The sequence below is a fragment of the Eublepharis macularius genome, chromosome 14 (genome assembly GCF_028583425.1).
Source record: "Eublepharis macularius isolate TG4126 chromosome 14, MPM_Emac_v1.0, whole genome shotgun sequence".
NCBI classification, from domain to species: Eukaryota; Metazoa; Chordata; class Lepidosauria; order Squamata; family Eublepharidae; genus Eublepharis; species Eublepharis macularius.
In genome coordinates, this window is record NC_072803.1 from 49920631 (window position 1) to 49948089 (window position 27459).

Consider the following 27459-nt stretch of genomic DNA (forward strand, 5'->3'; position numbering starts at 1 on the left):
GAGAGAGGTTCTAACCATCTCATCTCTCGCAACACTAGAATTTAACTGGAAGGGCATTTTTAACAGAGAGAATATGGACACTTTCACACTGTTTTGTGTCATCAGTCTGACTGGCAAGCTTTTCCCATCAGTCCAGATACACAAGACTGGCTAAGGTTCAACAGTAGTGGGAAGAGACAACCATACATACTCAGAGGTACTCTGGACATCCAAAAGGTTATAGTTATACACATTTGTTATTAAGATTATATCTCACTGGATGTGCATGTTTGGGGAGATGGCATACGGGGCATACACCAATCGTGGTTCTTTTGGTCGATGTAAATTGACAAGTGCGGCTCTCTGTGAGCCGTGGAGGGAGTCCTACTGCCTTAGGGGCTACAACTGGGTGTCTTTGAAGGAATTTGTTTCCCTAGATCTTTTTTCTGTGGATGCAAGTTTTGTTCAGATGCATTAAATTCTGGCTTCCAGCAATATTCCTCTTGCCACACTCCTTCCACCCCTTTCCTTCCATCTCTTTAAACGAGCACATTTTCAAGTCTGAACAACACTTTTTTTTTTTTTTGATTTGGCTCTTACTTCCCACCAGAGACGGGAGGTAAAGGGGCTGTTCCTTTCTTGGGAGGCTGCCCCTTGCCACTGCATGCGTGGGCCTCATGCTCCACTCGGCCCTGCCTCTCTGCACACTCAGCATGGGCGACCATGACCCAGCAATCCACACGCCCCATACCTCATTCCTTCACTGCACTTGGTTTTCAGAGAGGCCTCCATGTAACATTTTGCTTTTAATTTAAATTTCCTTTCTAGTTTTCTACACTAGATCTACTACTGGTAGCTCCATAGGCTTACTTTTTTTGTGTTTTGTTGGCAAGCATTTCTTCCAATTAAAATGCAGTATGTTTTTGCTACCCTGTGTCATCAGGTAAGGTTCCAGGAGCTGGAGGTGGACTCCCCCCTCTCATTGTATCTAAGGCAGCAACCTTGCGCATCTCTGTGGGAGGGTTGTTGGGGATTATTTGTCAGGGTATTCACAAAATCCTCCTGCACCATGGTCACTTCTCTGCCTTCTGGGCCAGTAGCATGCAGAGTGATAGTCCCTGTGGCGTGGGTGACCACTGTGGCCAATAGCCCCCATCTCAAATGTTGAGAAGCTTTACCTATTGAGGGGCCAGCTGGTCCTCGAGGGGTGTGGTGTGACTGGGGTACATGTGGGCACACTCACTTGGACAATAGGTGGGACGGCCCCCCTTCCAAGCCCCCTCCTTAAAGTCTACTTTGGGTCACTAAAGCCAGCCCCGTAGATTGATAACCGCCTCCCTGCTCCCTTGATGCTCTTTTTGGAATGGTAACGCCTTTCTTTTGTCTTCCCACTCGGCTGCAGGCTCCACTCATATCCTCACCCCACGGAAAGTGCTGGACACACTGAAGAAGTTGAACAAAACGGAGGAAGAAAGCAGCAGTTAAAAAGAGAGCCCAGCTTTCCTTTCTCCCCACCTCCCTCGCATCAAAAAAGCAGCAACCCCCTTTCAGCGTATCCCACCTTCCTGGTGTCATTGCTGTCCCTGGTTTTAATTTGCCAGCGCTGGATTCATTTCCACCCCTCTTCCTGTGTTTTTGATGGACCTCCCCTCCCTTTCCTTCATCTCTCTTTCATCATTCATTTGAAGCAAAGGTAAATAAGGAAACAAAAAAAAATATGCATTGTGTCTAAAGGGGAAAAAATAATATATTCTATAATATATCTATTATCTTCGTATGTATCTGATAAAATAAAACCACCAAACCGAACTCATTTCTCAAAGATCCCCATTGATTCATCCCTGGCAATTATAGTATTTTTTTTAAATAGTGTATTTTTTATTTTTCTGCCTGGATGGATGAATGCTCGTGACTTATTTATGGTTATGTGCTCATGTACCTAAACTCAGATTGCAAATTGTGAATGCTCTCTTCTGTGCGTTGGAATTTGCTTGCATTTTAGAAATAGATTATATCTATTTTTTTTCCTTTTCTCTCCCTCCCCATTGCCGCTGTTGTTGGGATTGTCGTCTTGGTTTTGTATTTCTTGAGTTCATAAAAGTGTAGATGGTTGGGCTTTTGTGCGTGCGTGTGTGGTTTTTTTCCCCCCTTGTTGTTTTTGTGTTTTTCTTCCTCTCTTTTTTAGAGGACTGTGTTAAACTGAGTGGTGTTTGCAGCTCCAGCATACCTGGACTAGCCTTCCCTAAGCCTTGTTTTGACAAAGAAACAGTTCTCTCCTTGCTGGCATTTTTCAGCGGCCAATCCTGCTTCTTAACAGGCCCAAGGCATGTTAGCAAATGAGCTTTCAAGTGAGTGCTTCAGCATAAAAGGGAGGAGGGAGCATTTCTGAATTGTCTCCTGGTGAATGACTGAGAGGAAGGAGTATTCTGCTCCTTCCACTGGCTGGTGGAAGGGCTTTGGGATGCTCCTTCCACTGGCTGGTGGCAGAAGGCAGAATCCATGTCAATCATCCTGGAAGCATTAATCCTAACAGGATCTGCAGGGGCCTCAGATTTCCCGGCTGCTGCCCCTTCCCCACTGGGAGGCACCAGTTAGATATGATGTGCAGTGCATAATTTATTTCCTCCTTCCTGCTGGAGGACTGTAATTCAGGGAGAGATCTCTAAGAGAATTCACTCAGATACAATCCCCAGTATATGCTTGGGAAGGGAGCAGATTTGACATTAGCTAGTGTAAAACCTGCTTCCATCTCAAAGAGTCTTTAGTTAATTCCCTTCTCCCCCCTCCAGTTCTGCTCCTGCATATCTTAAGACAAGAGGCTCTGTTCCATGCAGCTCGCGCCTTCACATTTGAAGGAGGACTTCTGGATGTGCATACGTGACTTGAGGTTGTAGAAGAGAGATCATGTTGCAAGGTGCTGTTGTACCTGTTTCCTTCGTGTAGTCTGAACTACCTATTTGAGGTTGCAGACAGCAAACGGGAGAGTTTAAAAATGGACTGCCGCTCGTGATGTATAGGCACGTCCAGCTTTTACCTTATTTGAAAAACCTGCCAAACTTGTGTGAGCAAGAGACAGGAGGACCAAAATGTGTTTGTACACCTAAGTCAGTGATTTCTCTATCATATCAAAGTTTTCTCTTCCTCCAGCCTCATTTTTTCCCCCTCTGGTGTGTCAAACGGGGCCACCTGGAGATCCTCGTGACCCATGCCAAACGAGTGTGCTGGGGTCTTGCAGTGTATGTGGCAGAACCAAGGAAGAACCAAGGTCCTCAGTAATCAATAGTGGGATATGTACTTTTTGCACGTTAGGCGGAAGGGCTTTCAAGATCAGACAACCGGGAAGCTGGTCTGTATTTTCAGTGGCATCAACTGAGTGGTCTATGCAGTTTTCATAATCTTGAGGGCACTCCCCGAAAGGATGCTTTGCTGATTGCACGATGCTGAATTTTGTGAGCATTTTCTTGTCTCCTGATGATTTTTGTTTTTAATTCCCCTGCAGCTACAAACAGCTATGAAGTGTTAAAAGCAGGAAAGGGGGGGGGAATCAATAATGTAGGGCGGTTGCCCCAAGAAAGCAGATTGTTTTTTAAAAAAACATTTCATTAGTGAATGAAGGTGGAAAAACCTGCCAACCTTTGCGCAGACCCCAAAGCTGAATAACTCTCAGCAAATGAAGTGGGGAAGATTGAAGTGGGTACCTGCTTTATTAAAAATAGTAGGGTTTTGAAAAACTGGGTGACCCCCCACCCCCTTTCAGAATGGGTTTTGCCTTACTGATTTTAGCCGTGTGATCCTTTCCTGCACTAGCACAGTTGAAATGTCATCCTTTCCGAATTTTATGGGGATTATTTGCTGTTTTCACAATGGCCGGGGGAGGAGTTTTTCCTCTTTCGGAGCCTCTCTGTGTCTTTGGTTGCAGCCGATGGTGTGTCTGTGAATTAAACAACTATATTTCGTGATGTCACTGCAAACTTGGAAGTAGTGTTTTTCTGGAGTCTGTTTTTTTGTTCTTCCACAAATGCTGCATTGAGCTTATTGTGATTTGAGTTTTGATTGAACTCTCTTCCTTTTCTGTTTTGTTTTGTTTCTGCCCGGTACATGGGTATTCCCTTCTCTTCTTCAAATCCTCCGGCAGTGAGAATTAAAAGGCAACCGCCCACAAATGCTCCCTACTCACAAATGTTCTCTCTCTTCTTTGTAATCATTTCTCCCTACTTCCTTGCCCAGGATACTATATTTCTGTATGTATATTCCCTTAGGGCAAAGGCTGAATTCATTTGCACGGATGATTTGTTTGGTCGTTGTCGCTCATTACTTGCTCTCTTTTCCTGCACTCTACCCACCTTCCCCTTTTAATTTTAGTTTATCAATGCAACTGCTTCAGGGTCTCCTTTTGTTTAGATCTGTTTTTGTTTTTATCAGTTATTTATATTTTACAAAACTAAAAACTAAAAGAAAAAAACTACTATTGTCATGGAATTTCGTTTTAACCTTGAAATTAATTGGAAATGTTGAAGCACAAAATGCATCATCTCTGTATAGCTGTCCTTCTGTACTTAAAGAAAAAAAAGCACTTGGTCAATAAAAAATTGCTGTCCCGTCCATGAAGTGAAGAGCTTTGGCTGTAGCTCATGCTGGATAGGGGAAGGGGGCAGAGAGGGAAAGGCCAGGTAGAAACACATTGTAATGCAAGTCAGAAACAGCAGAACTGTAGGAACAGACCAAAAGCTGTAGTATGTATGTCTGCAATAGTGCACAGAAAGGACTGAGATTTAATTTGGAAAACTTTTCAAAACGGGACTTGATACGGTGATGGGAGGGTGCTGCAATGGAGTGAAGCTGAATTAAAGGAACCCCTCTCTACTGGAATTGGCTGTACCCAAGATTAAGCTATTGTAGCTCAAGTGGGTTTCTAAAAGGACTGAGGATATTTCAAAGAAGACTGGTTGGGCAGTGACTTTTAGCCAGGATAGCTAAATCGAACCTCCGGGTTCAGAAGCACTCTACCACTGTATATGGGATGTTGGCAAGCAACAGTGTGGCTATGAGCTTCCATTGGTGACCATAGGTGGAAAGAGAGTGCTTGATTTAATATAGGCAGGCAAGCTATGCATAAATACAGTCCCAAATAAATGCAGCAATGGCTCTATTACAAAAAAGAACCACACAAATTATTTATTAAGCAAAATAACAAATAGCCCCTTCTCCCTCTCAAAGGAAAGGGGTTAGGTTGCTATTTCTTCATTTCAAAAAAGAAAAAGATGATGCGTGGAGCTGGTACCATTCCATGATTATGGCTCTGCCTAACACAGACACACACACACACACAGTGCAAACATCCTGGGTTTAAAAAACAACAACAGTGCAGGTTGGCTGGCTCAAGAAAGAGTAGAGGCAGATCCAGTTGCATGCACAGCACTCTGAACGCTGGGTGAAGCTGGTGCCAGGGGCCCAAAATATGTTCAGCCACTAAATGAGGAGTGGGTAAAATCTCGTCCACTAAAAAGCGGTTTCCAGTCTTGACTGAAAGCTAAAAATGTGACTGTAGCTAGTCAACAAACCAGCCTTCATGCTACTACAGGCTACACTGATTAGCTGGCTGTTGAGTTGCCGCTTCCTGTTGGGGAACGAAGCACCTAGCAGCCAGTAGCTCCGGACGGATTGCTGCCCTCTCTGGTGCAGGGCACAGAGAGGTGCTTTCATTCATAGCAGGAGCCAGAAGTGCACGAGGCAAAAGAAAGTGCTTTAATGCCCTAGACACAAGCGGCCCACTTCATTCCCCAACAGCAAGCACAGGAGAAAACGGTCTGCAACGAGATTGGCAAGCCAGTAGCTGTGGCATAAACCAGCAGTCGACTGATCAAATGGCTGATATGCTACAGTCTGCTTAAAACTGCTCAGAGCCCCTTCCCTATGCGGTGTAGTCTTAATTAGCCAGCTGTTGATTGATTGATTTAGGCATTTTCCTGCTTTTCTCACCAAGAGAGGCTTCAAGGTTTCTGTCTAATGGAAGATCTTCCTTGAGTTTATTTAAACAACAACACCACATAATTATTAAGAGGAAAATAAACGTTCACAATCTTTTGGGGGCCTGGAAAAGGATGCTTTCTCTATGGCATCCTTGTAGCTGCTAGGCTGCCATAGACACTATTAAGCTTTCTGCAGCCCATCATAAAATGAACTTTAAAATCTGTACCCTGCTCATCTAATCTTTTGAAATTTGCTATTGGGCCTTTGGGTTTGACTTTTTCTTAAGAAGCCCCCTTTAGAAAAAAAGTTAGTAGAAAATGGGGACATGATCCAGTCAAAATTAAGTACCTAGAAGTCCCATTCAGTTCAACGATACCTTCCATATCTACTATTGAAATCAACACAACTTAAGAGTACCATTATTTTCTTTTGCAGTCTTCAAGCTTTTGGGCATAAACCTTCCTGTAACTTTAAATGTCTCTCAGAGCCAAGCTACAAGTGATGCCTGGCACAGGTTGGACACTCGTCAGCTTCCCTCAAGTTTTGATGGGAAATGTAGGCATCCTGGTTTTACAGCTTGGCTCTCCATTACAGCTGCAAGACCAGGATGCCTACATTTCCCATCAAAACTTGAGGGAAGCTAACAAGTGTCCAACCTGTGTCAGGCGTCACATGTAGCTTAGCTCCCAATTAAGAGAGAAACTACACAAGATGAATTACACAAGGATGCTCAAGTGAAGGGAGACGCAGTGTTAGCCGGAAAATGTAGTTTGAACTTCATCTCTCTGTACAAGAATCTGCAAAGATCGCATCTCAGAGCTTTTGTTAATTTCACCTCTCTACAGAGCCTGCAAAGATCATTCCTCAGAGGGTTAAATTAATAATGGACAGAACCTTCCCCAGGCAAAGAGGAAATTAACAAACCCTCTGAGGAGTGATCTTTGCTGGCTCTGTAGAGAGAGGCAAAATACAAACTACATTTCCCAACTAGCATTGCATCTCCCTTCACTTGAGTGTCCTTGTGTAATTCATCTCATGTAGTTTAGCTCTAAGATATGGAGCGGAAAAGTCAGGAAGGAAATCTCATTTAAATAAAAAAAAAATAGGATACACTCTTTTAGGGCCTGATAAGCAGCGCCTGGAACAAGGATGATGACATCAAAAACTTTGGAGAGAGCCTTTTTGTGAAGGCACCAGTTAAGAAGTGGACCGAACTGAGCTGAGCTCACCAGCTGCATTTGAAGAAGGAAAGGAATCCGTGATACTAACACACACAAAAAAGGTCAGAGTCTGCCCAGGGTGGAAACAACACCAGTTGGTTGCTTTCTTTTCTTTTCTCTAAACCAAATAGTGTGTGTGTGTGTGTGGGGAGGAGGGTAGTTCTAAGTTTGGGAGTGATGTTGTTCAGTGCACCTACTTTGGTGTGCACACAGAACTTTTGCAGACTGCTGTCAGCTCAGGGGTGCCAGCAAGAGGAAAAGGAATACTTCATCCACTCTAGGTCCCATTCCCTGCCTCTACCACAATCTCCCATTCTTGCTGGATCAAGATTCTCCCCGAAGGCTCGGCTGTACCAAACTGTGATGCTAACCCCCCACAGGCATAACCAGCATTAAGAAAAATATACAGCCCTCCTGAAAAAGAATGTGCCCCCATCCCTCCCCCTTTGAAAAACAGTTCTTCTGTCTCACATCCTTCTCACACAATAGCTTAACAGTCCTGAGGTAAGTACTGCGGGAGCAGATGCAGGCCAACAGCATTTCTAGGACCTTCTTCTGACCTGCTCTTTACAGGGATGCATGCACCAGGCCCAAGATAGGTCTTGCTCCACAAATGCCAGCCATTGTTTCTGGTATGGCTCGGTGAAGAGAAAAGTTGATGCAAACTAAAGTGCAGATGTTCTCCCTTCAGGCAACCAGCAGTGGTTCCTTGGTGCCTTAAGAGTGTCCTTTGTGGTCGCTGAGCTCCTTACAAATAAATAACTGACTGGCCAACAAAGAGAAGCCACGTCCATTACCCTCTGTGCAACAGGGTCTGCTCTGAACTTGAACAAAGCGGCTGTTGCTGAGCAGTCCAAGGGCTTAAGGCAAAGAATGATGGCGGTAAAGGTGAAACCAAGAGTAGTCTGAAGAGGATATTCCCAACAGGGGAAGTTCTAAGGCTACAGTAAGGATTCACAGGCAAAAAATAAGGTAAGTGCCTCCCCTTTTTAAAAAAATCCCCCCTTATCCCTTGCTTCACAAAAAGGGCCTTGCTTCCAGTTTCCGAAGGTATTCATATTGGGCTCGCCTCTTCCTATAGGGGTAGATTCAGGTAGCTAGTCATGTTCAGGGCTTTTTTTCTGGAAAAAGAGGTGGTGGAACTCAGTGGTGGGACTCAGGACCACACAATGATGTCACTTTGGGTCAGCTGGAAAGTTTAAATCGCCCTCGGCAAAAATGGTCACATGGCCAGTGGCCCCACCCCCTGATCTCCAGACAGAGGGTAGTTTTGATTGCCCTCCACGTTCCTGCTGAAAAAAAGCCCTGGACATGTTGATCTGCAGTAGAACATGATTTGAATCCAGAGGCATTTTAGAGACTATGATTTTCAGGGTATATGCTTGAAGGCTAATACTCTGAAAATCTTGTTGATCTCTGAGGGGTGCCACTGGACTCAAATCCTGCTGTTCTACACGGTAGAAAGTGATCAGCATTACACGCCATGAGTCGGTTTCAGCATCCCTGAGATGATCCTGCATTGTCTTTTTTTTTAACCTTCAAATGTCAAAGTTTTTACCTACAGGGATGCCAGGGGAAGTGTGGTGCCATTCTGCTGCCCTAGAAAATTCTGCCTAGTTTGTGATTTGTACCAGAAAGTTACATCAGGGGGACACTCGGCCTTTTCCCACTTCTGTGTGGAAGCAGCACAAAGCAAGGACAGGAGGTAGTGCAAGAAATGGGAAACGGTTGTGCTTTTTCTTCATGTGGTGGGAAGGCAACGTGCCTTTGAAACCTAATGAAAACTCCCAATGGGTGTGTGTGTGTGTGTGTGTGTGTGTTTCCTCTGTGGAAAAGCAAGGAGCACTTTCCAGGAACCCAGAAAAGGTGGTGACAAAATGGAAGCCAAACAGCCCGCAACTGTTTTGAAAATGGAGACGTCTGGATTCCTGGGGAAAAGCTGCCAGCGTTCCGTGAGTGGGCCATCCCTGTAAGAGCGTGTGGAAACGGCCAGCCTTCCAGCCGAGATTTGGTTGCAGCTTTCCATGATACCCATGGCCTTGTTAGCCCCCAACAACTAAGGGGATGTCCTCCTGGAAGGTTAAGGGGTTGTGGTGTTGTTCTTTGGCACTTAAACACATAAGAAATGTTTCCTGAAGAAGACTTCTTTTCTGTAAGTTGGGCATCTTGGTCCACGTTTCCTTGGTAAAAGGGGTGGGGACAGGGTCCCATTGTGCACTGCTATTAGAAGAGGCAGGACCCCCGCAGGCTTCGAGTTTTGCTCAGTTCTGATGTTAGAGACCTGCTCATCCGCTTGGTGGTGAGCTTCACACCTTTGGCGGCTTCAATGGCATGGTTCAGAGCCCAGCTGAGGTCCTGCATCTCATCCAAGTTGAGCATCAAGGAGCAGGAGTGGCCTTGGGGTTGCATCCCCAAGGACCAAGTTCTTGGTGCTGTAGCTTGATCCCTGGTGGATACGTTCACAGGAACACCAGCTGGAGAGGAAGCTGAGGTAGGTGCTGGTGGTGAACAGTAGCTGGGAGAGGAAAAAAGAAACATTCCATGAACTTCACACTACAGACAACAATACTATATTTAGTACAGTAGTGATGGGATCCATGGTCCCACCATGGTCTGATGGAAAAGAGAGATTGTTTTCCCTGTCCCCTGATACTGGAAGCAAGGATGCTTCCAGTATTCCAAGCAGATGCTTGGAATTTGCTAGAAACTGTTGCATTCCCCATTACCCTCTTCAACTGCTCTCTTTCCAGACTCATTTAAAGCAAGGCAAAAGCTCTAAAGGCAAAATAATTTGGAGGGCTTCAGTAAATAAGCCAAATGATCTTCTTAAACAGCTTTTGAAGATAATGTCTCGGATTGTTTGGTCCCCTATTGAGAGCAATTTGTAGCAGTAATTAAGGCGTGAGACCAAAACGGGAGCCCCAACCCATCCGGGAATCTCCCTGCAGAGTCACAGGCAGCCACAGGGGCTGATTCCGCATGGCTTACCTGAAGCCGGGATGTTGCAGAACATCCTGGCTTCAGGTAAGCCATGCGGAATCGGCCAGGGGTGTTGTGAGGATAAAATTTCAAAGAAACACCTTTTATACCCACCTCAAGCTCTCTCGAGGAAAGCTGGGATAAGAATGTGACAGATAAATTCCATCCTCCAGTCTGTGCTCCACTTCTCCCCTTTTTTTTTTTACCTCTAGCTGTCAGACTCCCCCTTTAGCATTTCCTTCTCATCTTTTGGTGGGCTTTCCCCCCTTTATCCCACCCCATCTAATGAAAACATACAGTGGTTGTGGTGGTCTTGGTATGACCCACAACCTGGGCATGAACCCTGATAGTAGGAGGTACACCAGCCAGCTTCTAGGCACCTCATGCTGCTTCCTACACAATCCGCCACAACAAGAGGAATTAGCAATTCTTGGTATGTGCAGTGCAGGCACCTCAAGGGGTGGAAAGGCCCTAATCTGACAGAAGTCTCTGACTGAGAGTGAGTGAGCCGTTCTTACATTACAGATGATGGGAGATAGGTTGCCAAGGGAACGGTGGGGACATAGCCAACTGATGCAGCTGGGGATGGGAGAGCCCAATACCACAGCCCGGGCTGCTGCGGCTGCTGTCGATTACAGCGCTTTTCTTCTTCACTGTGGCCTTGTGATGAGGTGAATTCTCTGCTGTGGTCCACCCCTGAAGGCAACAAGAAACAGAATTAAAAAAAACCCATGAACTAAACTATCCTGAATGGAACTGAGATTCAACCTACAAAAATGAGAGGAAGTGCTTGAATTGCCCTATTTCTTTTGAGACTGTTTAGAAGGCAAGGGGAACTCAGGCATGGATCTTGGGGTTTCACTAAGGCCCCCTACCTCTCCTCCAAGTAATTTAAGCACTGGGTAAGAATTTCTCTAGAAATGGGGGTTTGAGGTTCGCCAACATACACACCACATTGTTCCACTATACAGTATTGCCACCACATGGGTCATGGCTCAGCAAACAACCTTTCTCCAGCTGGAACACCTGCAAATGAACCCTTCCCTACAATCATGCTGTGGGTCTCCCTGACACTTTTCCTCTCGGAAGAATGTAAGAAAGGAAACTGGGAGCCTGGTATGGAGTTATCGCTAATATAAGGAAAGGGCTGATTGCAACAGAAAGACTGATCTTTGTTGATTTCTTAAAGACCCCCAACTTGGATTTTTACCAGCTTTTTGAACAAGCTCTTCAAAGAAGCCTGTGATAAAAAGATTAATATAGAGTTACTCCCATACGGATAAAAGCCATGTCTATAGCATGCGTACAGAGACTGACTGTGAAGTGGGTTTTGCTTAAAGGCATGGCAAGCAGGAAGTGCTCCATACTGCCTTGCTAGAACCAGCCTGCTGCCTTTTCCAGAAATGCTTTCACAGGCAAAACTTCCCCTCCCTATCAGAGAAAGGAAAGGTTCGGTAAAACAATGGGAGAAGACAGACACTAATAAAAGTATGGCAAAAGTGAGTTTAACACACATTTGCTGCACTCGGGCATTTCTTTTCAGCCCAGAGAATGTGTGTTCAAAATCATCATAGGCCTTCTCTCTAAGCATTCTCTCACCATTCACCAGTTTGCTCCTGTGATTCTTGGTATCTTTACACAGCGGACATAGTCCCATCTTCTTTTGAGTGCTATGCTGGCTGGATTTGGATGAATCAGTGGAGGGGAGATGATAGCCTACAAAATGCAGAGTGAGGAAGTCAATACACCAAGCTCTGTTTCACCCATCCCCCCAAACCAAGGAAAATCAAAGCCTTGGGGAGAGAACAAAAAGCAATATGAGCCAGGATAGTAGTAACTGAAATGGTAAACTATGAACTAAGAAATCTGCAGTTCACATCTCTCCTCAGCTGCAATTTCACAAGGTGGCCTCATGCTCTCAGCTTTCCCATCTGCCATATCATGAGAATAATACTAGCCCACTTTACAGGGTTGTTGTACAGATGACACAGTCCAGAAAGATTGGTTGCACATTGATCTGGTTCATTTCAACCTTTCCTTTCTCTGGTTTGAGGTTCAACATGAATGCTCCACAGTTTTATACCATATCTTTCTTTGGAGTATTTGTTGGCCACTTCTTCCAATATTTGCTTGAAGCAGCTCACAACTGGAAATAAAATCACCCCAACAAAATGATCCACTTAAGTGACAGGGCTCTCTTATCGGCAACACAAAGGTTATAAAAAACAGGTGGCACAAATGGCATAAAACCAGATCCAGCCAAAAATAAAACTTAAGCAATCAAAACCATTCCCTCTTGTTGCCTAAAAAGCTGTTAACAGTACTCTTTATTGGAAGGTGTTCCATAAAAGAGGGGCCACTACCAAAAGAACCCGTCTCTACTTTTGACTGAGGGGAGGCATCCAAAATGGGCTGAGAACAGGGACTGGCAGGCAAGTTGAGATAGGTGAAGGCAGACCATTTAAAGCTTTTTTCCTGGCACAGCTCTTTTGGCCATAGCCTTAAGCCTGATCCCGTGTTAACAAAGCTTTTTAAAAACCAACACTTGCCAGGAAGCAAACTGGCAGCCACTAAAGTGATAAAATCTCTAAGCATCACTCAAATCAATAACTTACACAAAGGAAAAGTAGTCCACCTGTCTGCAGCCAACCATGACTAACCACAGAATTCATGATGGGGAAAGGGAAGTATAAGTACACAATGATATCAAATCCAGACTACACAGCAGATCAGAGAATTCTCAATGCCAGGAGCAAGAAAACACAACAGAACTCTTTTCCTCATAATAAAGAGAGGCTAGAGATAAATTTAGAAATTATTTTAAAATGCTTCTTCTTTCAAAAGGTGCTTCCAGCAAAATGTCTTTGTTTTGTTTTGCGCCATGCTCAAAGTATTGGTGTATTCAAAAGCAGGAGCCATTGCAAGTCCCTTTACTGTTAGCACTTTCCATAGATGACAGAGGTTCCTTTCAAACTGAGCTGATTTGTAAGTAAGAAATCAGGAAGCAATCCAGAAGTAGTTACTAATTAACAGAGCTTAATTGTTCAAGGATTTTTCCACGGCTCCCATAGTTCAGCCGTTGCTAGGCTCTTGCAACTTAAAAAACAGAATCCATAAGAAAAGTTAAGAGCAGGATCAGACTTTCTTTCCTCCAGGAAGAAGTGCTTAACAGTCATGCATCATAACTATAATGTAGGAACCATTTTTCAACCCTCTCTATAATCCCAAAAATAGTTTGCCAAGAAATAGCTGGCATAAGCAAGACATTGAAGGCTTCAGGGGTGCATGCCACATAGCTACTGGCGGCGGCCAGGAGTGCGTGCTGGCGGTGGCAGCGTGGGGCAGCTGAGCGGGCAGCCTCCTGTTCAGTTGCTCTGAGGGCCAGGCTGTTCCTGGCCCGCAAAGCAACTGAACGGGAGGGCTGGAAGGCCCCCCGTCCGTGCGTGCACCAGCCCTGCGTGATGACATCACACGCAGTGACATCATCATGCAGTCTGGTATGCATGTGCGTGCACACACACACACAGAGGCAGCCCTTAAGCTGCCTCAGGTGCTGGCGATGCTGGAGCCAGCCTTGCCAATCCTCCTGGATTTTGGGAGGGCTGGAGAGTTAAGCCGCTTGGGATATAACTGCATTATTCAATCACGCCGGGTAAGGAGACTCAGCAGAATTACCAGATCACAGAAGAGCCTGCCCATTGTACCTCTGCATGAGTTACTACTCTGGCCCTTCTCTTTCCAATCAGCCTCTAGATGTGATTAAGTCAATCACTTTCTGATGTTGATACAGAGGCAAGGTTGCCCACATCACAGGAAGCCGATCAGCCTGCAGCAATAACTTATGCAAACAAGAGAAAGTCATCTAGCCCATTACCGTCTCCTCTATAACTAGCAATTCTCCAGGGTCTCAGGCAGAGAAATATCTCCCAACACCTGCTTTCAAGATTCCTTTTCTTGGAGATGCCTCTCAGTGAATCTGGGACATTCATGATTCAAGGCAGGTACTCTGTCCCTGTGCTATGGCCCCTTCTCCTTTTCAGGTGTTAATAGTCAAATATGCCTTCTGTTTTTATTCAGCCAATGTTTGGAACACACCGTTCAGGGTCCTTTGAGAATGGTTTAAGGAAGCAACACCATCCATTTGTTAGTAAATGCCAAGGGGTTACTACATATGACCCAAACACAGGATAAAGATTTGACAAATTTTACCTTCCGTCTCCGAAGCCTTTGGCTCACTCTTGGGTTCTTCTACAGGCTGCGATCTGATCTTTTGGCAATGGGGGCAGGAGTCAGGACGTTTCTGAACCTTTGGTTTTGGGGACAAAGGTGTAGACAAGGGGTACCGTGTTCCTAGGAAAGCAAAACGAGAAACTTGATGAGTACTCTTGGCAGAGAACTCCACAGGCCCCAATCCAGTGCAAGAAGAGGGGGAGCAATCTCGCAAAGAAGACCACTGCACAATCCATAGAGGGTCTGGGCCACAAGGAATGCTGTTTATCCAGGGGATGAGTTGGATTTGCAGTGGTCCTTCATCACAGTTAGCCCCAAGCATACAACATTTATACCTATGTAACCATCACAGTTTCCTCAAGGTATTGCAGAATGGTTCTATCTCTAGCCCCTGCCCTTCACAAAAATTACACTTCTTAGAAAGGATAGAAGGCACATATGTGTTCTGTTATAAAGGACAGGATTTTCTTTTCAGAGGCACAATGGTTTTCTTAGCCACTATTCCCCTACAGAAAGCACCACTGAGGAGGAGAATGCTTTTCCGAGTTCGATGCTCCCCTACTGCTACTTCTGTGGTCCTTTGCAATTAGGGTTCATTGAGAAATACAAAGCAGAGTTGAACAACATTTCTCACCTGTATAAGGTCCTTTTAAGATGGACTGTTTCTGAGATTCTATCCTAGAAGAGGCAGCTTCCTGGGACTTACTTTCCTGAGGCCTTGGTGGAGAGCAGTCCGATTCTGAAGGGCCTGTAAGTAAGTGGGAAGTGAAAGAGAGCACAGATCCTCAGCCTCAGGTGTGTCTAGTCTGGAAACGTACTCATCCTATTGTCTACAGATTTATAATCTATCTAGAACAGAGCTCAAAGGAAAACAGGCACACCCAAAGTGCAGCAGAAGCTAGCTGTGCAGTGCATTGATTGGTCAGTATCCATGTCATCACTAAAGGCTCAGCCAACTTGCAGCAGAAGCTAGCTGTGTAGTGCATGGATTGGCTAGTACCTGTGTCATCACAAACCCAAATACCCCAGCTGCATGATTCTGCAGATATTTGGAAATTAATTTTTCTTAAAAATGACAAATTAAATGAATATTTGTGCTGTGCTTTAAAGAAAAATAATAAAACTTGCCAGCTTTTCCAATGATTTTCCAGGGAGAGAGATGGGCAGGTAGGCGACAAATCAGAATTGATTACATCTGTCAAAATGTGTCATGAGGATCAGGGAGCCAGCCTCGTTCCATAAGTGAAACAGTGAGCGAGTACCATGAGGGAACAGTGCCTCCTGTTCAAAAGTGTATCTGTATACACCATGAGAATAAAGCTGGTCTCCATGCCAGATTAAACTAATATGGGAGTCCTCAACCTTTTTGAGCCTGCAGGCACCTTTGGAATTCTGACACAGGCAGATCCAACCACAAAATGGGTGCTGCAAGAGGCGGAGACAACCACAACATGCCAGGGAGTGACATTACGCATAACTGCGATAATAACTGTTCAGCATTTACGCAAAATCTCTGTTTAACAGGATGTCTTTTTAAACAAACACATTGGGTGATTCCACACGAATGGTTTTCCCTGCTTCAGCTTCTAAATGACCTCGATTTTTTCTTGTGTTTCCACACATGGGAAGGCAATCCTAGCAGCAGATTCGAAGTCACTGCATGTTTTGTCCGGTTTTTTTGCATCCTGCTTTCCCCCGACTTATTTGTCCATGCGCAGCAGATTAGGGATTTTAATCATGCGGAATTCTTTATCCAATGTTCTCCCCACCCTTGCTCTTTTCTTTCGCCCTTCGAATCAACTTAATTTGATTGGTCAATCATGTTTTCTAAGCTACACCCACTACCCTTTCCCTTCCCCTCTTTTTTTTTTAAAAAAAAGGTAAAAAAACATTGCAACGTTTCTACAAATCTATGCAGAAACATATCCTGTGTCACATGACAACAGCTGACCAATAATGGGTCCATTTTACAACGCCAAATTTGTTACTTGTTGCTCGCTGACAGCTGACAGCTTCTGAGGTAGAGTGAAAGTGTGATGGAGGGACTTCAGCATTCAACTAGTGGTCTAGGCATTTCATGGAGGGAGAAAGAGACCGTCCTCAACACAACACCTATCACTAAACCACACCACTCACGAAGAAAGCGGGAAAGATAGACGCGGGGTCATTGGTAACAATTTTCCCTCCAAATGTCAATAGCCAATACTTTTCCACAATATTGGCGGGAAGTGCTCTGGCCTATCCAATATGTTTATTTGATGCAATGTTTATGTATAGCAATGTTTTTTTATGAGAATTTTTTTTCTAATGTGTTGGTTTGATGCAACATTTATGTGTAGCAATGTTTTTTTTGGGGGGGGGGAATTAAAAAAAAATGAAGATGTGCATCATTCAACACTTCCCCCGGAAAAAGCGATGAGGAATCGATTTTTATCCTGTCAAAAATTCCACATGATGGACTTTGAGCCGATGAAATGTGCGAAACAAAAGCCTAATGTGGAATCGGGGAGAAGTGGATTCGTAGGACTTCACCGAGGCATGACTCCTCAGAAAGTCCGATCAAAATTGATCATGCGGAATCCCCCATTGTTTACAAATATATTCTTGCATACCCACACACAGTAATGCAATGAAGTTTATTGTGCTATGGTGGCAGTGGTTGATGAAGCAATTTTTTAAAAACTGTATTGTCAAACAGATCTCCCATGGCCAATCTGAAGCCCTGCTGAGCAAAATCGGGTCCTGCCCACTTTCTAGCAACACTTGGTGGGCATCACGCAAGATCTTGGCAGGCACCGTGGTGCTGATGGGCACCACAGTGGGGACCCTGCAACTAGTCGGTGGATACATCTTCTTTCTCTACTTTGCAAAATAGAATTTTGAGCTTTCCAATTAAAGATTCCATATACTCTCCCAGAAGCAGGACTGGGTTCCATTCGTCATCGTGGATTCAGAAGCAACAGGCAGTTAAGGACTTGGCAGGATGGTGCTACTTACTGAGATCCAGCTGGGTCTCATTTGGTGGAAAAGATGATCTCCTTTCCCATCTTTTTGGTTTGGTCTCCAAACATGGCTCTTCAGATCCAACAGTATCTTTCCCTGAAGTTTTGCTACAGGAAGACAGTGGGAGTCAGAACAAGGGGAATCACTTTATATGTAAACACTGTTCTCGGTGTCTGTGGTTCCATACTCAGGACTCAAAATCCCAGGGGCTGCTCCTCCACTGCAGAGTGGCAGGAGACTGGGGCAATTTGGAGGGATGAAGTGGAGAGTGGGATGGGGGTGCTTAGTGTTCTCTTTGTCCACTAATTTCCCACTGCGACTCCCCCACTCCTGCCATGCTCAAATGCCCAGAATGTTGTGTTTGCAACAGACGCCTTTCTGCCCATTATGCAACTCTCATGTAATTCCAGTAGAACTACCTCAACCAAAAGGAGATATCTGCACTACAACCTTACATCAGTTTTATGACAGCTTAATGGACTCATGGCTCCCTGCAAAGAATCTTCAGGGTTGTCATATGTTGGCAGAAAGTTCTGAGAATTCTCCCAGAGATCTCTCAAAGAATTCTCCCTTTGCTACACCCAACAGCTACAATTCCCACAATCCTTAAGGGAGAGAAAACACGGTTTTTCATAGGGATTCAATGTGTATTTCCAAAAATCTAAGTATAAAAGAGACATTTTTTCTGAAAGCTGGCATAAGCCACATAGCATTCACAGTGCACAACAGCAGAGAGAACAAGTACAAAATCTTAAATTGCCTACCCCATCTGACTGGCACTCTTGGGGATGCGAGTGCTGCCCTGGAACGGCAGTCGGGCCACAGAGGCACGGGGGGAGGATGATTGCTTTGGATGGCCGTGAGGCTGGTGGAGAGTTTCCTCCAGGCTTTGCCGCAGCTGCGAGACCTCATTCTTCAAAGCCATAATAGCTTGGCTGGGATGGAGACAGAAAAGTGAGGATAAATACAAACCCAGAGCTGACTGCTAGAATGTGACATGTATTTCATGAACACAACTGTATATATTCTGCCCCCAGTATGCTGAAAGCATTCCAACTTCTGTGCTGAAGAAAAATAATAATAATAATATTGAATTCTAGAATCTGGATCACTTACATGAACTGAGAACATCGGCATGCTCTTTTATGCCAGATAATTTATTCTGCAACTCCTTTTGATTACTTTGTAATCAGACCCCTACAATTCTCATAATTCCTTCCCCCAGTTTCTGGGGGAAATTGGTAGTGAGGAATATGTTCAGCCTATTTATTAGTTTTGGTGGAATCCCTACTTAGACTGGGGACTTTGTGCAGGGGGAAGATTAATGCTTCATATTCTCTCTACACCACTGCCCAGATTTCAAATGGTCTTAAAGGGCTACTCTTTCGCTCCACCGGAGAAAAAACAGCCAAAATGCTTTACATTGCCTATATGTCTCCCTGAATAGTCAAAACAGCCAGAGGGGCCATTTGAGATCAGGAAAATAGTGAATGGGGGATTAATTCCTCCTCTCTCTGTGACCTCAATTTGAATCAAGGTTCCAGTGGCTGATTTTTAACAATTAGAAAAAACTGGAGATCCCATCACATTTATTTCAGAATCTCTCTGAATTTGACTCTATCACTCAGCAAATGCAAAGATCCATGCAGGGAAAACAGATACATTTAGAAAGTCAAATAGTAGAGTCCAGTAGCACCTTTAAGACTAACCAACTTTACTGTAGCATAAGCTTTCGAGAATCACAGTTCTCTTCGTCTTAAAGGTGCTACTGGACTCTTTCGATTTTGCTACTACAGACTAACACGGCTAACTCCTCTGGACCTTTAAGACTAACCAACTTTACCGTAGCATAAGCGTTCAAGAACCACAGTTCTCTTCATCAGTTGCATCTGACAAAGAGAACTGTGGTTCTCAAAAGCTCATGCTACAGTAAAGTTGGTTAGTCTTAAAGGTGCTACTGTACTCTTTACTATTTTGCTACTACAGACTAACACAGCTAACTCCTTTGGATTTAGAAAGTCAGAAACACTTTATTAAAGAGCAGCTAGGTTATCCCCTCCTGGTGCCACCCAATGATGTCATGCAAATGCCGTTTGGTTGAGCATCAGGGCAATTATGCCTCATTTGAGGCAAACTGGAAGGGTCAGATTGACCTCATTAGATCCTTCCTCCCAGCATCACACTTTTAATAAGCCACCTTCCATTAATGAAACCATGAGTTAAACCAGAATCAAACTGCAGAAGGATCAGGCTCACACCTGCTTTGTTTTAGATGGTGCGTGTGTACTTTGCCCCAAGTGCCATTTTGTAAGGGGCACAACCTCCGTTTCTGTTCTCCTGGAGAAGTTAAAGGCATGAGAGTCCTGCCCCTTTTCATATCAGAAACCGGCAACACACATTTAAGCTAACCATCTGATTCCGAGATAACAGGCCTCCCGTTCCAAGTATATCGCCAACTTGGAAGTATAGCCATCAGAGGGGATGGCAGAAATCCATTTATTTGGTGTTATCTGTTTCACTCAGGGAATTCCCAGATCATTTTAGCCATGCATTGCTTGCTCACAACAACTCCTTTGCTTCTTACACCGCCAGCCACAGCCAGAATGCCCTCTTCCTTGGAGAGACAAGCAGGCATTCACTCTAAGAGGGTGAGATAAGCACAGGCTTATCAGAGTATGGAGAATGACCCTTAAAGGGTTAAATATATTTGGCACAGGATTTCAGGGTGTGTGTGTGTGGGGGGGGGATAGTTACTTATAAAGAGGAGTGCTCAGTGGGCCCTCAGGAGCAGGCCAAATACAGTCTTACTGGAGAATTAAAAATCAAGCCCCATTTATGAATGGGGAGGATGTGAAGATTATTACTGGAACTGGGAAGGCTGTTCCCATATAGGAAGACAGGCCTGAAAAACCATGGCTATATGAAACCTGATTGTATTGAATCAAATCTCTGGTCCTCCTGGCTTAGGATGGCCTTCTGTGAATGCAGGTGAGTCTCCAAGGTCTCAGACAGAAAAAAAGGTCCACATGTTAGGCTTATATTGAATCTGGATGGGAGATTGCAGGGGCATCAAAGATATCATTCCCCACCCAGAAAGAGAACGATTTCTTCTTCTTGACCACATGATTCAACACAATGACATCTAGCTCCCTGTAGCCATTCAGTTTGGGGCACATAATGGTCACGTAACATCATATCAGAGGGAGGTAAAGGCTTCTTGCTGTCACTCTGCATAGCTAAACATTATTGCCTTGTGTCATAGCCCCTCCCTTAAGCTATTACCAAAATGAGAGTATGTTTCACAAGGGGAGAACTCTTCCTCAGTGTACCCCCACCCTGAGTTTGTGGCATGCACACACAAGCAGAGCTTTCTCTAGTTTTTCAAAACACCCATCACCCCAGCTTACTGCAGCAAGTTTAAGTCTAGTCTCTGCCTCTGATAGATTCAGGGGAAAGATCTAGGGGTTCTAATAACCAGAAAGACATTTCAGGGGTGTGTCTCCATTCTGGGCTCCTCAGGAACCCTCAGTAAACTTATCAGTTCCTTCCTGTGTAAAGTAAAGAAGCGTCTTTCCTTCTTCTGTCTCTTGTTACCCAGATTGTATCTAAGGAAGTAAGTATCCTAGTAACAGAGTCTCAGCAACCCTGCTGTTCTTTCCCGTGGCAAAAAGGCCTGTTAGGCTGGGAGACTCCACATTGTGATAGCAATGTGAAAGCAAGTGGATAAAGGCTTATGATTTAAGGATTCCAGTGGGGGTTTATTTAACTAGCTGCAGGTGCTAATTGAGGAAAATCTCAAAGGCCAGCAGCACTGGCTCCAGTCAGACTTCTCAACTGGTTGGTGTTTCTGAATTAGCAGCTGATTTGACTACATCCCCACAAGTGTCCCCAACCCAGATGTTCATTCACTCTTGTACATCCACTGCCTTCCCTAGCAGCTGATCTGTCTCCACCTTCACAAGTGCTTACCCTTAAGTGTCCTTCTAACTTTACTCAACCCACTACCACTCCTAGATAATTAACTACTGAAAAATGAGAATGGGATTCTGAAGGTACTTTCTTGGAATCTAGCGAGGTGGAAGGGTCACTTGTTGGACTTAGAGCCTGTAGATAGGCTAAGGGAATTCCAAGTGATCCTTTGGCAGGAAACTTGGGAGCAGCATCCCTTTTATTTTTCTGGATATAAGAAGATTACACATCCAGTTACATTAAGGATTAGGGGAGGGGGACGCCCCCAGGCTGGGCTGGCTTGCTTAGTAGCTACCTCCCCTGATGTCAAGGATTTAGAAACTGACTGGCAGTCATCTTTGGCCTTACCAGTCCTTTTAATTATAATAGTCTAGTTTTTTGTAGTTATTTCTACCTACATCCTTCCAGCTAGCTCAGTTCAATCTCTCTATTCTAACTGGGCAGAACTATACCATCTACTTGAAGGACTCTTTATAAAATTCCCTAGAGCTAAGTTTTTTCTAGGAGGGGATTTTTATGCTAGAGCAGGTCCCTCGGATGAGACTCTTATTGGTAAAATTCCACAGCTATCAACTGAACTTAAATTATCAGGATGTTCTGAAAGAAGAATTAGATCAAAAGATCAATCAAGCAGGGGCCCTGTTATTTAAGCTGGTTATTCAGTTTGGTATAGTAATGTTAAATGGATGGATGGGTCTTGATCCTCTGGGAGGGTTTACTTTTATCTCTATAAGAGGAAGTAGCATTGTAGATAGTTTATTGTATTGCTCTTCCCTACATGAGCAGAGAACAGCCAAACACAAGGCACTAGAAACCTCCTCTACCCCACTACCTACAACTGGGTATGAACTGCAGCACAGGTTTCGGCTTTGAGCCTGCCAATGTGCTATCTATAGGTACATTATAGCTCTCAAATGATTACTACTCAGGCAGCTCCCTCTGATTAACCATGCACAAATTATGCTTTTCCTTCCCCCCACCCCCACTAGTACTAGAGGAGGTTTTGACCATCTGCCTCCTCTTGGAACCAATCACATAGGTATCCTTCATGCCTCTATCGCGGCCATTTCCTTCACTGCCCCAGACTCTGCTCAAGTATGAAACTGACAAGGTCAGCACAAAAGTCAAATGCATTGTAAAGACGGATTGCTGCTGTTTCACTGTGTCTTATTTCTACTTCTATTGCTTCAGCTCCCAAGAGTTAGTTTCACTGCTTCTGCTACAGTTTTAATTGCAATTTAGAGTGTCAGACTAGGATCTGGGAGACCCAGGTTCAAATCCCCACTCTGCCATAGAAGCTCGCTGGTGACCTTGGGCCAGTCACACTCTCTCAGCCTAAACTACCTCACAGGAAGACAGGAGAATGAGGTAAACCACTTTGGATCCCCACTGGGGAGAAAATTAAAGTAAATAAATAAAAAGTCATGGCTTTTGCTTGTGGATTTAAAACATGGGCCGTCATCACACGGGCTTTTTTTTAGCGCTAAAATGGCGCTATTTCCCGGCAAACACCTACCTTATTCCAACACTGATGCGATTTCCTCATTGCTGTTTTTTGCTTGATAGTTGAGATATTTTGCGCCTCAGTGTGAATGCCTCACATCGATGTATTTCGCCTCGCAACGTCCTATGCCCTCCCTTCAATCCCAGAATCCATTTCTTCCTGCGACTCCCCTTTTTTAAAATTTTATTATGTCCTTATAACGACATTACAACATAACACAATGCAAACTTTCTGCTGAAGTAAAAGTGACTCAGTCACCATGGCAGAGTCTTCAGCGATGGGGATCACGTCAGACAGGGAGTTTTCTGCGGGCAAAGGGCTATTTATATAATTTCAAAGTTGGAAAAACAAAAGGGTCGTAATGTTTATATGCTGTTATTCCGTTATAGCGGAATTAAACGCCAGAATAATAAAAAAAAGGGGGGGAGGAGCTGCTTCTGCACGGTTAGAGAGAACAGAACAGAGTGCTTCGGTGTGGACAGCTGGTGGCGCGAAGAGCCGTTAGGTGACCCAAAGAAACGTTACTGTGCCGATAACAGGTAGGACGCTATATGCTGTAAATTTAACGGAAGAGATGCCCGTGTGACGACGGCCATGGTTTGTTTTCAGGCTTATCTATTGGTTGGGGTTTTTTTGGTATTTATATTGAGTTTTTGTTAGCTGCTGTGATGGAATGCACTTTAAAGAAGGTTTCCTAAGTGTAGCACTCATAGAGTTGGAAGGAAAGGGGTTAACAATTGCCTGGAATATGAACTTGATTGGCATGCTTCTCCCTTCCCTCTGACTGGCCAGTCAGAACCAGCATTCAAGATGAGAGTTGGTTGCTGACAGGATTTTGTGGAGAGTGTGTGAGACAGTCTTGACAGGGAAAGTCAGACAGATTCCTCTCTGGAGAGAGGAAAAAGAAATCTTTTGCCCTAACTGTAACATCATTGTTTTGAGGGAGAATTCTAGTTAAGAATTCCAAGTATAAAAGCCAGCACAATCTGTTTACACAGCCGTGATAGAACGGGGTGTCAAAATTGTTTTTGGCAAAGAGTGATTGGATAGTAAGTGCAGGCTCCCATTCAAGCCAAGTGAAGAAAGGTTAATTATTCTTAGGTGAAAAAGAATAATTCCTGCCCAGTGTCTAAAGGGAGTTTTGGCTCTGAGGATGACCCTGGGTCTGTTGTAAAGGGAAAATACTTTGAACTAATGTCAGGAAACCTGAGCTGTAAAAGGGAACTCTGTGAAGAAACGTTGTTGTTACCAAAGTATTAAACAAAACGTGTCTCACTGTTATGAACAAGAAATTAAACTTAAAGGAAACTATTTTGCCTATGTCTTAAAGAGTATTCTGTTCTACCAACAAATTTTACCTTAGCTTTTTCATTCCCTGACTACCCTTATTCCACTTTATTCAATAATGTTGTTGATTTTTTTGAATGTTATACAGTTTCCAGTGCCATTTCCCATACAGAATAAGAGGGCTCCTGCTTTTCCCCCATCAAGTTTCTCGGCTGGGCTAAAAAGCCAAAATTATAACCGCTTATCAGAGTGGAACACAAAAGAACTTTAAAACCACAAATAGAGACACGCTACTTGGGGCTGCTCAGCCAAAGCAGGCCAACTTAGATTTGGGTGAGAAAATCTGCCTCAGAGAGGGGGAGTGAAGAGGAGTTCGGCATAGCTGCTTTGCCAGTTCAATAGAATGGAAGAGGCAGGGTATGAATCTTGGAAGGAAGGAAGAAAAAAATAGAAAAGAAAAAATGGAATGGTTAAAAAGACAGGGAGACTTAAAGATAGAAGGAAACACTTGGGCAAGAAAGATTGGTTTATATTTTCCCATCTAAATTAATCTTTTGGGATTCCCTGCCCCTTTCACAAATTGACCCCCCCCCCCCGAGAGATAAACCCACCTCAGGGTATACTTACTCTCGTTCCAAGCGGGAATCTAGAAGGCTGTGCCACGGAGCTGTGGCTGGGGACAGTGAAGTGGCAGAGAAACTTGGAGAATGCCTCATCTCATCAGGATGGGCATTATAAGTGCTGATTCTGCCGTGAACCTCACCTTCAGAGTCTGTGTGAGCTGGTGAAAGGCAAACAGGGATATGCAATGAATCTGGGATCTCTTGGGACACTTTCTGTAATCCCAAGGGCTGGCTGATTCACATGGATATATGCACCCGCTTTCACCCATGAGGAGTCACCCCAGCTCAACATGTGGAACACATCTTTTACAAGGCAGTAGACCCAAGGTATTGTCAGGGAACACAACCATTCTGTGATTTGTGTAAGTCATCAAACTAGTTCGCAGTGAGGTGATCAACCTGCACCTGGGTTCAGCTACGTCAGACGAGGACTCAAACTGCTGAATGATCTTCACTATGGTGGTGGTGGTAGACAGTGTGATCGAGTCATAGTTGACCTGTGGTGGCCTTCTAGGCAAAAGACTAACACAGGTGGTTTGCCATGGCCTGCCTCTGCAACCTTGGCCTTCGTTGAAGGTCTCACATCTAATTACTAACCAAGGCCACCCCTGATTAGCTTCCGAGATCTAATGAGATCAGGCTTGCCTGGGCTATCCAAATCAGGTAATCTTCAGTATAAACACACACAAAAAACAGGTTATAATCTGGGATGGAAGGGAAACAGGTTTGATGCCAGGCAGAAGGTATTTCACATACAAGGTGCCACAACTAAAATGATCCTGTCCATGGCCACACCTCACTTCAGACGGAGGGGCAGATGGAGCAGAGCATTAGAAAGGAATCTCAGCAATGAGGCAGGCTAAATGTGGGAAACAGGGCCTCTATTAAAGGCACCATTACTGTAATAATTCCATAAGGGTAGCCACACTAGTCTATCAGGGCAAAGTAAAACAAAAGTCCAGTGGCACTTCAAAGACTAACAGCACTTATTGCAACATGAGCTTAACTGAACTCTGACTCACGAGAACTAATGCTTGAATAAGTGTTAGCTTTTTAAGGTGCCACTGAATTTCTGTTTTACACTTGTTACAGGGTTACCGTTCAAACGTCAGCAGCTCCAGTCGCTTGCAACCATGCCTTCCAACAGGAAGGGCAATCCTAATACACATTTACTCATCAGTACACCTCATGGTATTCGACTGAATTCCCTTCCAGCAAAAGATTCTATCCTTAAACACACATGTGGAAGATAAACGTGCTACTTGCAGCCTAGGGCTGCCAGGTCCCCTTACCCTCCTGGTGGGTGGGAGAGGACCCAGCGTTTACCTTTCTGATGGTCTGGGACGTCCCTCGCACGTGATGATGTCACTTCTGAGAAGTGACATCATTGAGCTAGGTTGGGGGGTGCACACACACTTTGCTGCAGGCTGATTTGGGCCCCAAACAGGCCCAATTTGGCCCATTTGGGGCCCAAATCAGCCTGCTGCAAAGCACGAGAGTGCTCTCGGGGTGGCGTGATGACATCAGCACGAACACAGAAGCCAACACTGAAATTGGACTTCCCTAGCAATATTAACATGATATTTTCTTTTTTCTTCTAAATACTCACTGCTATCTGTGCCTGGCTCTGTCTCACTGGCAATGCTGTTTGTCCACTGGGGAGGTGAGCCCATCTGGAAGGAGCTGCCGCTGTGAACACTGTGTCTCTGTGTGCCTCCTTCTGGCAGGGTATGCCTGGCTGACACATCAGTCACCGGTGGCTCCACTGCTGCAGATTCTGTCCTCCTAGATGCCAGCTGAAGGAGACCATCCGAATCAGGCATCTTTGGAGGAAGTTTTCCTATCATGCTATGGGACCTGGGCAGGAAACAGACACATGGCATCACTGAGTGTGCTCTGAAGCTTTGACTCAGCTGAGAGTTACATTCCAATTGCTCTAATTGGTTCCACCCCAAGTAAATCTCTTAAGAAGTGTCAAGTTGGGTCAGACTAAATTGGTGTTTTGTCTTCATCAGTGGCCAGAAAGTAAAACACGAGCTCTCCAAGTAAGCAAGTCTTGCCAATGTTATCTCAATATAATGTGAACAATAGTACAGCATTTCGATGTATACAAAAACAATGATGTAGAATTCCAATGTGTAATCTAACACATAAACCAATATACTCAATTCGATGTGGTTCTAGTCTGTTTTACATGAACCGATAGTTCTGGTCTAAACACAACACATAACCAATATACTCAATATAGTTCTGGTCTGTTTTACATAAACCAATAGTTCTGGTCTGTTTTCTATAGTAACTGGGTAGGTAATTCCTAAAGGTGCTGGGTAGCAAATTACAGTATCTTCCAGCTTTCTCCACGCCTCAAAAATAAATATTGTCCCATCATAGTTTGTAAATTCCAAAGGTACTGGGTGACAGATAATAGTGTTCCTCCAGCTTTCTCTGCGTCACAAGAATATATTAAGTCCCCTTGGCCCTACAAACGGCCAGCTTGAATGTTTGTTTCGCGTAGACACATATGTGTCTCAGCTTCCTCAGGAGCACAGGGAAATAACCATCACAGTATTTGAATTCAGACACGTTGCTTTCACTCTCTGACGGGCAGGCGTATTGACCATCAATACTGAGATAACATTGGCAAGAATTGCTTACTTGGAGAGCTCGTGTTTTACTTTCTGTACTTATTTTGGTC

At 44.4% G+C, this 27459-nt stretch overlaps 2 protein-coding genes across 2 annotated transcripts in view; one reads left to right on the top strand and one right to left on the bottom strand.

Moving 5' to 3' along the window:
- Positions 1-4581, top strand: part of LOC129342305 (syntaxin-binding protein 1) — a 72034-nt gene extending 67453 nt beyond the window's left edge. The window contains exon 19 of the mRNA XM_054998002.1: positions 1382-4581. Within this exon, the coding sequence (XP_054853977.1) occupies positions 1382-1464 (83 nt within the window). The 3' untranslated portion in view covers positions 1465-4581. The remainder of the gene's footprint in view (positions 1-1381) is intronic.
- Positions 4582-7658: 3077 nt separating this feature from the next.
- Positions 7659-27459, bottom strand: part of AKNA (AT-hook transcription factor) — a 47444-nt gene continuing 27643 nt past the window's right edge. Inside the window, exons 13-21 of the mRNA XM_054997227.1 lie at positions 26374-26621; positions 24769-24922; positions 18146-18316; positions 17376-17488; positions 15013-15126; positions 14358-14498; positions 11748-11864; positions 10667-10844; positions 7659-9684 (exon numbers count right to left, since the gene is read on the bottom strand). Coding sequence (XP_054853202.1) covers positions 9393-9684; positions 10667-10844; positions 11748-11864; positions 14358-14498; positions 15013-15126; positions 17376-17488; positions 18146-18316; positions 24769-24922; positions 26374-26621 — 1528 coding nt within the window. The 3' untranslated portion in view covers positions 7659-9392. The remainder of the gene's footprint in view (positions 9685-10666; positions 10845-11747; positions 11865-14357; positions 14499-15012; positions 15127-17375; positions 17489-18145; positions 18317-24768; positions 24923-26373; positions 26622-27459) is intronic.